The sequence below is a fragment of the Cryptosporidium parvum genome, chromosome 1, assembly GCF_000165345.1.
Source record: "Cryptosporidium parvum Iowa II chromosome 1, whole genome shotgun sequence".
Lineage (NCBI taxonomy): Eukaryota > Apicomplexa > Conoidasida > Eucoccidiorida > Cryptosporidiidae > Cryptosporidium > Cryptosporidium parvum.
The window spans coordinates 650,261-661,135 of NC_006980.1; the positions used below are offsets into that span (position 1 = coordinate 650,261).

The window sequence follows — 10,875 nt, forward strand, 5'->3', positions numbered from 1 at the left end:
ATTTCTAAATGGTCTACTAGCAGGAATATGTCATTAAATTTTCTAACAATCTATTAAATTATTGTGATTCTCTAAGATATTTGTGTTCCACTTATTTTATTAAAAACTAATATTTTTACTTGGAAGTATTTTCTTTTGCTATTTCTTAACTCAGATATACCATTCCCTACGACTTGTGAAATATTTTACTAATACTTAACTAAAACTATACAAGATTTTTTCCCACTCAAGTTCTAATCAATGCTTACTTTAAACACGTTTTTTTACACCTATATATACTTTAATATTTGTTTTCAATATTTTTATTTATTTGCATGCAAATTATATATCTAAAAATGGCGCCACAATGGCTGGTATATAATATCCAGCCTGCGAGCATGCTTCAGATTTAAAGGAAAAAGGGAGAAACAGCACAAAATTTGTACTTGTTAGAATCGCAAATAAATTTTGTTAAAAAAATTTGATAAAGTAGAAATTGGTGAAAAATCTCATTTTATTTGTTTCAAAAGAAAAAAATGTCAATCTGTCAAGAAAGAGCAAAGGAATTAGCAGAAAATGCAAGGAAGATCGCAAGCCCAGGAAAGGGTATATTGGCAGCAGATGAATCCACTGGTACAATTAAGAAAAGATTTGATCAAGTTGGAATTGAGAATACTGAAGCAAACAGAGCAGCTTATAGAGAATTGCTTTTTAAAACTGAAGGTTTGAATCAATACATTTCTGGAGTTATCCTATACGAAGAAACTCTTTTCCAAAGTACAGCAAGTGGTGAGAAGATGACCGACTTATTAAAAAAGCAAGGAATCTTACCAGGAATCAAGGTTGATATGGGTTTGACTACCTTACCACTTACTGACGGTGAAACTTCCACGACTGGTTTGGATGGATTAGGAGCCAGATGCAAGAAGTACTACGATGCTGGAGCTCGTTTTGCAAAATGGAGAGCAGTTCTCACTATTGACCAGGCTAAGGGAAAGCCAAGCTGCCTTTCAATTTCTGAAACTGCTCATACATTGGCTAGATATGCTGCAATCTGCCAAGAAAACGGTCTTGTTCCAATTGTAGAGCCAGAAATATTATCTGATGGATCACATGATATCGAGTTTTGTGCCAAGGTTACAGAAAAGGTTTTGGCCGAAGTTGTTAAAGCTCTTCATCTCCACCGCGTATTATTGGAAGGTTCACTATTGAAGCCAAATATGGTTACCCCAGGTTCTGACTGCCCAAAAAGAGCATCTTCTCAAGAAGTTGCTTTTTATACCGTTAGAACTTTAAAAAGAACTATTCCATCAGCAATGGCAGGAGTTATGTTCCTCTCAGGTGGTCAATCTGAGGAAGAAGCATCACTTAACTTATGTGAAATGAACAAGATCAAGGATTGCCCTTTATTCTTGTCCTTCTCATATGGTCGTGCCTTGCAAGCTTCAGTTTTGAAGGCATGGAAAGGAGATGCATCCAATGTTCCAGCTGCTCAGAAGGCACTTTTAGAGAGAGCCAAGGCAAACTCAGAGGCTCAATTGGGAGTCTACAAGGGTGGTGTTGGTGGTTCTGCTGCTTCTGAAGGATTATTCGTCAAGTCTTATGTTTACTAGATGCATCTTCATTTAGTATCTTAGGTCGATAAACTTTACTTTATTTGGTTTTACTAGTAAAAATATTATTCTTAAAATCTAATCTAGTCTAATTATCTATTTATATAATATATCTCTCTAATATAGGCATAAGTGGCCGCATCCAGAAGGACAGATTGAATTTGAAAGGAACCACTCCTTTATATGTTTTGGATGTCCTCCATGTCTACAGCAAGGACATCCAACCCAGAGTCCTAGAACTGGTTCACTGCAAACCACACAAATATTTTTGCTTGAATTACACTTCAAACATGAATGGAGATCTGTTCTTGGCTGGAAGTTCTTATCTAGTAGAGCTTTTTCTGACTTTATTTGTCTTTCACAATAAGATTTTGACTCGAAAAAAGAGTCCTTTTCATTTCCTTGTATAATACTTCCACAATAAAAGTTTGATTCTGATATATTTTCCCTCCCTAGATTTCTTATTTTCTTTATTTGGCTAGACTTAATCAGTTGTGAAGAGAGACAAAAAAGTCCAAGTTTTCTAAGGAGACTAATTAAGCTTAGAGTCAACTTTAACTGCAACAAAATAGTGGATTTTAAGATTGGTGAATCTGGAGGTGTTATGCAAGGTAATAAGTTATTTACAATTAAAAGACAAATTACAACATTGTTCATGTTGGATTGGAGATTTAGTTCATTCGAAATAGCTTCAATAGTTTCATTTAAAGAGCATTTTTTCTTAATTATATACATATATCTTTGTTCCTGAAGTATCTTAATGCCAAAAACTTCGAGAAAGAATTCAAAAATACACTCCACCTTTTCTTCTAAAGTCAATTTCTTCAAACTATCTCTATTAAATAAAAAACTTCTTGGGTCTTCTCCTCTGCCTGAAGAGATATAAACCATCCCATTCAGTTCGGAGATACTTTTGTCCTTATATACAATAATGCGTGGTCCCCATTTGACTTTCCAATTGTGAACCTTGGTAGAGCCTAAGCTTGAGAAGATTGAACTCCAGCTTGGAGTCAGTCCAAAAACACCAAGTCTGTGAATTATCCTTATCCAATCAGATTTCCTATTATTGAGTTCATGTATATGGAGCCTCCTTTCCAGCTCACACCTTGGATCTAATATTGATGCAAGGTCTCCAGGAAACTGAACAAGACCAATGTCAGGGAGAAATCCTGTGACTGAATAAAGAGAATACTTGAATAGCTCATTTCTTTCACTACAAAATTTGAAAATTGAGTCAGATTTATCCATGAGTTCCCTTACTTTGGACTTGAAATCACTATTTTGTTTTTTGAGTTCTGTATTTGAATTGGAAGTTTCTCCAGAAACTGGATTATTGTAAATTTCAAAGTTTTTCTTAACGGTTTTCCTAAAGAACTCGTGTGATATATTGAAAACTACTCTTTGGGAAGCTTCAATAGAATCGTGGAAATTCGGAGTATAAAGACAAGAAGATGTTTTAATCTTCCTATTTGGTTTTGCTGCATCCTCCCATACAGATAGAATAAGTTTCTTATCAGCTCCACAGCTCATAATAGCATCAGATTCAAGCCAATCAAAGTCTCTAACTACATCAGTATGTCTAGAAAACCTTCGAATAGGCCGAATGGGATCCAGCAGGTCATAAACGTAGATTGCAGAGTCAATAGCTGAACAACAGAATGCAATTTGTGAAGGAAATCCTGGTCTCCACCTTGCCTTTCCTACAACAAACTGAGATTTAATGCTTGTTATTGAGGTAATTCCGTCCATTTTACGTATATCCCATATTTGAACTCCGTTTCTACAACCAGTAGAAAATACATTATTATCATGTGGGTTCCAACGAATACAACTCAGACCTTTAGAGAGAGTTTGAGTTCTGTTGCACTGTGAGAACTTTGCTCTAAAGTCTAAGTGGGAAATAGTACCATCGTCAAAAGCTAGAAGAAGCTCATTATTTGCCCATATCCCATCAGATCCAAGATTCCTTGATTGCATATCTCGAATTGGGGACGAAGTTACGCAAGCTGACCAAATTGGAGTACACTGCTCTTCAGAAGAACTAATATTAATCCCGGAACATTCTCTAAGCGCTTCACCATCCACTAATTTAATTTCCCCATTTTGAAAGCCTAATGCAAACAAGTTAGAGGAATCGCCCAGCCATTCCAAACAGCAACCTGCAACATTATGAGACCTAAATCTCGATGACATTTGCCAATGTCTGCCTTTGAGTCCTACATAAATATTTGCAGAACCGCTCAAAGTCAAACCTAGAAGAGTGTGAGAACCTCTAGACCACCCAATATCTACCAAATTAGTTCTGGAGATATTGTAAAAGCTTGAAATACGGTCAAAGTTTACAGTACTAAGTTGTAAAAGAGATCTCCCTCCAACTGCAACACGATTTAGCATTGGTTCCAAGTTACTCATCCCTGAGTCATTTTCTCCTTCTTCCAAAAACTCTCCATCAAGCCTTTGACTTAAGATCTCTGAAGACTTTGCCCAATGGCAGATCGAAAGACTACTTGGAATTGCAGAGAGTTGCTTAATGCAGTGGACTGCATGTTCGCTATTAGTTCCACCTTGATCATATTCCATTAATTCACTTTGTTGTCATTTTGCGGGACTATTACTTTTTTCTCATTTATTCCTCACTTTTCCCGTTTGTCAGCTTTAATATACTTCTGAATTCCCGCCATATTTAATTTATCCTCGTATTTTCGTAAAAAAAAATGCCAAATAAAATTTATGTGGAAATTATTTCATAATCTTTCCACGCAGCGAAATCTCAAAGAAACTTTGTTTCCCGATTGATTTTGGTCGGAATTTTCCTTCTCCTTATTAAGGAACATTGTAATATTCAGAAATAGTTTCTCTTCGTATTCTTGACTGTTTTAATCAATTTCTCTGCTGTGCATGCCCCCCATTATGCCTTTGGAAGCAACAGAATAGCTTGATATGGAGAATTTTTCTCAAGCTTGATACATCCTTCCTAAAATAATACTTCCTTTCTGAACTAGTCCCAAATTTATTAATCTGGTGGATTTATGATTATATTTAACCTAAATCTACCGAATATTGTTTTCTTTTATAAGATTTAAACAGCCCTATGGGAACATACCACTACACCTAGTAGTAATTATAACTTTATTTAATTTTGGAATTTTTGTGTAATTATTTTCTTTAAACAGATTATTTGCATTTATTCATAATTATCACAATTAACCAAAATAATGCCGGCAAAATAATTAAATATTAATATTCCCACACACATTGAAATATGTTATATCAATAACTGGATTTCTATTTGAATTGTAAATACTTAATTTAGTGAAATCCTGAAAGCCTAATTTAATGAGCTCAGAAACTGCTTCAATTGAAATTGGAAAGTCTGCCATTGTAAGTTAACTTAATTCCAAATTAACATGGTAAATTATTTGAAATTGAAATTTAATTAAACTTTAAATATACCATAATAGATTAACTCTGAAGCTATTGGGCATAAAATCAACTCTCTTGAAGATAAGTATTACAGTATAAAAAGGTACCATGAATCTCGTTTAAAAGTAAGTGCTAATTTATTTTTTCCAAGATATTATAAAATATACATAATAATTAGGACTTAAGCTCAGAAATCAAGGAGCTTTCAAAGCTTATAAACAAGGAACAAAATGATATTCAAGAAATAAAATCTATAAAAGAAAAAAAGTTGAGAGAAGTCGAGTTGAAAATATCAAACCAAATTTTGGAATTACGGGAAATTAGAAATGAATCTGATACTTTAATTGAAAACAAAATTAAGGACCATTTACACAGGATGGAAACTTTAGAATTCAACAAATCATCAGAAATAGATATTCGAAGAGAAGATCAATTCGAGAAGATTTCAAGTTCATTAAATGACTTAACTCAAAAAGTTGAATATTTAAGGAAGAGAAGGTAAGTTAATTTTCCCAACTGGTTTGTTAGCATTCAAATCAGAATTACTTATGATATACTTTATTCTTGAACTTAAAATTTGTCCTTCCCAAACTCTTCTTCATCTAGAAAGAATATTCTTACATCATTTAAAAAAGAACTTGCAAATGGTAAGTTTACAACTAATAATATGAAGATGGTATTTCGTTGGTATAATGTTTATTTGTAATATATGGATGTAGCAATTCTAAATCCATTTTCATGTAAATACTATCTATTTCTTGATTAATTATTTGGACAAATTTACTCTAATTATTTTCCTCCTTTAACAATAACAATAGAATCGGAGAATATATTAAAATCCATTCAAGAAGAATCTAACAGAAGGGAATACTCTGTCCAAAGCATGAAACAGTAAGTTTTAGAGTTTACTAAGATTTTAATGTAATAATCAAAATATTGTCTTTATTTGAAAGACTATTAGACGACACAATGAATCACTTTCTGACGGAAATGGCAGCCTCAAGGACTAGTAGATTGGAAATGGATAAGCAAATTATTGACCAATTAGAGCTTGCTTGTCAAGATACTGAAAATAAGTTAGCTAGGATGATAAGCTCAAATGAAAATCAAAAAGACAACTAAATTATTTCTCCTCTCTTACTGTGCAGATTCAATGATTTTCGCAAATGTTGGCTTCAATGAAGCTCCTCCAACAAGGAAACCATCAATATCGGCGCATTTGATTAATTCATTACAATTATCAGGAGTGACCGATCCTCCATAAATTATTCTTAAATTGGAAGATACCTGGGGATTATACATCCTTGTAACATATTCTCTAATAAATGCATGAGCCTCTTGAGCTTGCCCAGGTGTTGCTACTACTCCTGTTCCGATAGCCCAAATTGGCTCGTAAGCTATTACTAAGTTAGACAAATCACTCACATCCTTTAAAGCTTCCGTTAACTGCTTCTGTATGACATCATTGGTCTTTCCTGTTTCTCTCTCACTTAATGACTCTCCAATACAAAGAACAATCTTCAGGCCATTCTCCAAACCCTTCTTTACCTTATTATTTACGATTTGATCAGTTTCTGAATAGTATTGTCTTCTTTCAGAATGGCCTACTAAAGAACAATCAACATCCATATCTTTAAGCATTTCACAAGAAACTTCTCCCGTAAATGCTCCGTTTCCAGTACAAGAAATGTTCTGTGATCCAATCTTGAATACTCCTGGATGATCATTACCGAAAAACTCTTTGACCAATGAAATATGTAGTGAAGTTGGGAATACGTAAACCTCTGAATTACTTGATTCCACTTGTTTGAAAGAATCAATCAGAGTCTTTAGAGATTCTTTTGTGCCATTGCACTTGAAGTTACCACCCACAAAGTACTTTCTAGACATTCTATCTGAAGTTATTAATACTTGAACAATGTTAAGTTACTTGTACTAATTTCTTTTTATCTGAGATTTTAAAAATTACAATTTTTACCAATCTCACATATAACTTACAATATACCTAATTTAATTCCTAAATATCCGCCCTATATTATTCTTCAATTTGAAATTCAATACCTCTTATATTTTTGTACTGGTCTCGAGCCCACATAATATCTTTAAATAGGCGCCTTTTTAGATCTCTCAGTTTAACATACTATGACCAAAAAATTAGGCATGTAAACATGCTGAATAAAGCCCGCCACTTTTCAATTTTAATATTTTAAGCTTTAAAAGAATTTACTATGGTTGATACAAAGGTGATAAACTCAACATGAATTATCTTATTTCATTATTATATTCAACCCTTTTATCCTCGATAGTTTTAATAAGTTCCCTTAGGACTATCTGGAACAATATAGTTATGTAAGATCGATGCAAAAAAAAACTATTCTTGCAAACTCTTAATAAAGCTTAAATATTTAGCACACAACAGTCTTCTATTTTCGTTATTTATACTTCTTTTTTACCCCAGCTCTGTTACTCGCCACCATTATTACCCCCTATCCTTCTTAACTAAACTTCAAATATAAACTTCTTTCTATCTACACATCTAATTAAACATTCACCCTCAAAACATTGTCATAGTCCCCGAAAAATTAATAATAATTCACTGTACTCTTTTACATTCACCAGTTTTTCCCCCAAGTAACTCCTTTGTTATAACTCCATTCTATCATTATTATTTGACATAAAGATATAGATTCAATATTGTTTGGCGCCAAATTCTCGTAAATGCCATTAAAAAGCAAAGTAAATAAAAAGAAGAGGGAATTAAATTATACCCATGATGAAAGACTCAGGTCTGGAAAAGCCATTACTTAATGGGAATGGATTTAAAATATTTGCAAGCACAGAGAGTGTTCAGAAGAGGTTAATATATGCAATCTTTTTCTGTCTAGTCTTTACATTGATAGAGGTTGTTGTGGGTATATTATCAAACTCACTAGCACTAATATCAGATGCATCTCACCTCATTTCAGATATATGTAGCTATTTCATTTCTCTGCTTGGTATCCACCTTTCCAAAAGAAAGGCCACAAACACAATGTCATTTGGTTATAACAGAGCTGAAATATTAGGGGCTTTGTTAAGCATTCTACTAATATGGTTTATGACAATCATGCTTGTCTATGAGGCTATTCAGAGAATGTTATATCCTGTGAATGTGGATGGGTTTTCTATGTTTATTACCGCTATTTTTGGTACTTTGTCCAACTTATTTATTAGCTTTGTGTTATCTGTTCACAATCATGGAATAGGTTCAATTGGAGTAGATTGTAGTCAACACAATCATTCACATGAACATATGCATGAACACGACTGTAAGCAAGCTCAAACTCATTTTCAGGATGATTCACTGTATTGCAAAGATCAACAACTAGCAGAAAATCAAGAACAAATCGGAGGAATTAACACTACTTTACTTGAATACCACCATAGAAGCCAAATGAGAACTAAAGATTTAGATCATGAACTTAATAATTATACTAATTTAATGAACTCTCCAGTTATAAGAAGAGTCAATTCTGGTTTAAAAGAGTGTTCAGGACGTCAAAATGACTATTCTCATCTCCATAGTAGTAATCACTATACAAGTAAACATTCCTCTGAACAAGAAAGCTTAGCGCTTAAGTCTGCTTATATCCATGTTTTAGGGGATATTTTACAGAACATCGGAGTAATGATTGCTGGATTACTTATTTTGTACAATCCAGCATGGACAATCGCCGATCCTCTATGTACTATTCTATTCTCCTTCTTTGTCCTCGCAACAACCATCAAAATCCTAAAAGATTCCGCCAATGTTCTAATGGAAGGGACCCCTATAGGAATTGATTGTGAATCCATTCAAAACGACTTTCTCAAGCTTTCTTCAGTGCTTGAAGTTCACGATCTACATGTTTGGTCTGTATCTGTTGGAGTTCCTGCATTATCTTGTCATATTGTCGTAGCATCAGAAGATAATGCTAGATTTACATTAAGATATGCAACGGATCTCTGTCAAAAAAAATATGGAATATTTCACACCACCATTCAAATTGACTATTCTCCAAATAAAGCCACTTGTGAAACAATACATCATCAAAAATGTTTAGTTGGCTCTAATAACCAAAATAAAAGTGAAATTCACCAAATAATTCATCCCGTTGACTATTCTGCTTAGTTCTTTATTAATTTAGAATATAATATTAATATTAACTTTAAATTGTGCTTAACAATTAACTCCGATAAGTAATACTAGAAAATTATTAGGTTATTATTTCAGTAAACATTCTATAAATTATCGGAACTATGTTCTCTGTATACTTGTTCTGCCAATTGAGATAGAGTTACACATTTAAATTTAGTGGATAATTCTGGAAGCATTAGCTTTAAAACTTCAATGTTAGCTGATCTGAAACTATTGGAAGGTATATGTAAGCAAACAATTGAACCAGGAGAAGCATTACTGGTACAAAACTGGGCAAGAAATTGGGGAAATCCCTGAAATGAAACATCATTTGGGTATACATCACACATTACAACGTTATATCCCCTAGATACTACCAGTTCGTATTGCTGTTTTGTAAGTCTCCCAAATGGTGGCCTAAACCACTTATATGTTCTCAATTGTTCATTTCGAGTTCCATCATTATAAAAAACTTCTGGAAGATCACTTAAAGTTTGTTGGGTTTTTAAAATTGTTGAAGCAGAAGTTGATGTAATCATAGAGGATGAGGATGAGGATGAGGATGAGGATGAGGAAGAAGAAGAGGATGGTGATAATGTCATTTCTGAAGTTGAAGTTTGGCTTCCTGAAGAGCTTTTTTTACCATTCATGTACATTGGAGGAATAATATATGAATTACTGGAAATATGTTCTGGACAATATTTACTAATTAAATGCTCACACTCTAACAAATGTTTGGTAAATACTGAAATTGGGAGCTTATGAGCAGGAATGTCCTTTGCTAAGTGGTTTCCTAATTCATGTCCTTCAGATATACATCTTTTTAAAAAATGGTCAGCATTTTTGATATATTTTGCATTCCTTTCTGTTACAAAAAAAGTGCATTTAATATTATAATCTGCAAGTAAAGTAAGAATATTCTCATTAGTTTCTGGATCCAAACCGGGAACATCATCTATTGTGAGAGCTACAATCGGCTGTTCAGTTTCAAACCACCAAATAGCATCCATTAAGTAAGTACCAAAACTATTCATCATGGATCTTGAGATAAAAGACGACCTACCAAATCGTAAAAAAGTTCGAATTGCCCATCTAGTACCAGATTTATTCAAGGCCTCCCAAGCTGTTTTGCTGAACATATTTCCCGTCTTGCTCTTACTGGATGAAATCGTGTTCATTATATATAATTGTGAATTTCTTCTATTTATCACTTCTTGAGGACCTAAAAAAATATTAATAAAATAAGGAATACATAAATAGATTAAAAGGGGAATTCAATTACTCTTCAACCAGAAGTTCCAGAATAACCCCAATTTTTTTTCTCTTGAAAACTTACCCAATTCATCATCTCCTAACCCACTAACCAAACTATTGATTGCAGCATTTTCAAAGGCATCCTTCCCAACTATATCAGAATCGTCTGATAAATCAGATTGATAGGCATTTCCATCGGTCATCAAAAACCTTAAGATGCTTAACTTCTTCTTCTTTCTCCGTTTCCCCATTTTATTTTTATTATTCAAATTTAATTAATGTTTTTTCAAAATACTCGTCACCAAGATTAACCGCCAAAAGTTGGCGCTCAGTTTTTTGCTGACATTAAGAGATACAAATAAATTCGAATAAAAAAAGATTTATAAGAACTCCGAGAAAGAAAAGAAAGGAGTATTTTGAATTATTTTTCATTAGATGAGTGCAAAATAC

General features: G+C 33.3%; 5 protein-coding genes across 5 annotated transcripts; 2 read left to right on the plus strand and 3 right to left on the minus strand.

Annotated features, from left to right (window-relative positions):
- Positions 1-482: 482 nt before the first annotated feature.
- On the plus strand, positions 483-1,592 carry cgd1_3020 (fructose-1,6-bisphosphate aldolase; the record flags this gene model as incomplete). Its single annotated transcript, XM_628118.1, has 1 exon — positions 483-1,592. A coding segment is annotated over one exon (1,110 nt), but the record flags the coding sequence as incomplete, so codon positions are not given.
- A 117-nt stretch (positions 1,593-1,709) lies between these two features.
- cgd1_3030 (hypothetical protein containing WD40 repeats fused to a RING finger) lies at positions 1,710-4,172 on the minus strand (the record flags this gene model as incomplete). The annotated part of the gene is made up of 1 exon (XM_628119.1): positions 1,710-4,172. The coding sequence occupies one exon, from the start codon at positions 4,170-4,172 to the stop codon at positions 1,710-1,712; it is 2,463 nt and encodes an 820-aa protein (XP_628119.1).
- A 1,980-nt stretch (positions 4,173-6,152) lies between these two features.
- Positions 6,153-6,905, minus strand: cgd1_3040 (triosephosphate isomerase; the record flags this gene model as incomplete). The annotated part of the gene is made up of 1 exon (XM_628120.1): positions 6,153-6,905. One exon carries the CDS (start codon positions 6,903-6,905, stop codon positions 6,153-6,155), a length of 753 nt encoding a protein of 250 aa, XP_628120.1.
- Positions 6,906-7,785: 880 nt separating this feature from the next.
- cgd1_3050 (cation diffusion facilitator like membrane protein transporter, 6x transmembrane domains) lies at positions 7,786-9,165 on the plus strand (the record flags this gene model as incomplete). Its single annotated transcript, XM_628121.1, has 1 exon — positions 7,786-9,165. The coding sequence occupies one exon, from the start codon at positions 7,786-7,788 to the stop codon at positions 9,163-9,165; it is 1,380 nt and encodes a 459-aa protein (XP_628121.1).
- A 110-nt stretch (positions 9,166-9,275) lies between these two features.
- On the minus strand, positions 9,276-10,349 carry cgd1_3060 (oligosaccharide deacetylase domain; the record flags this gene model as incomplete). The annotated part of the gene is made up of 1 exon (XM_628122.1): positions 9,276-10,349. One exon carries the CDS (start codon positions 10,347-10,349, stop codon positions 9,276-9,278), a length of 1,074 nt encoding a protein of 357 aa, XP_628122.1.
- Between the last annotated feature and the right edge of the window lie 526 nt (positions 10,350-10,875).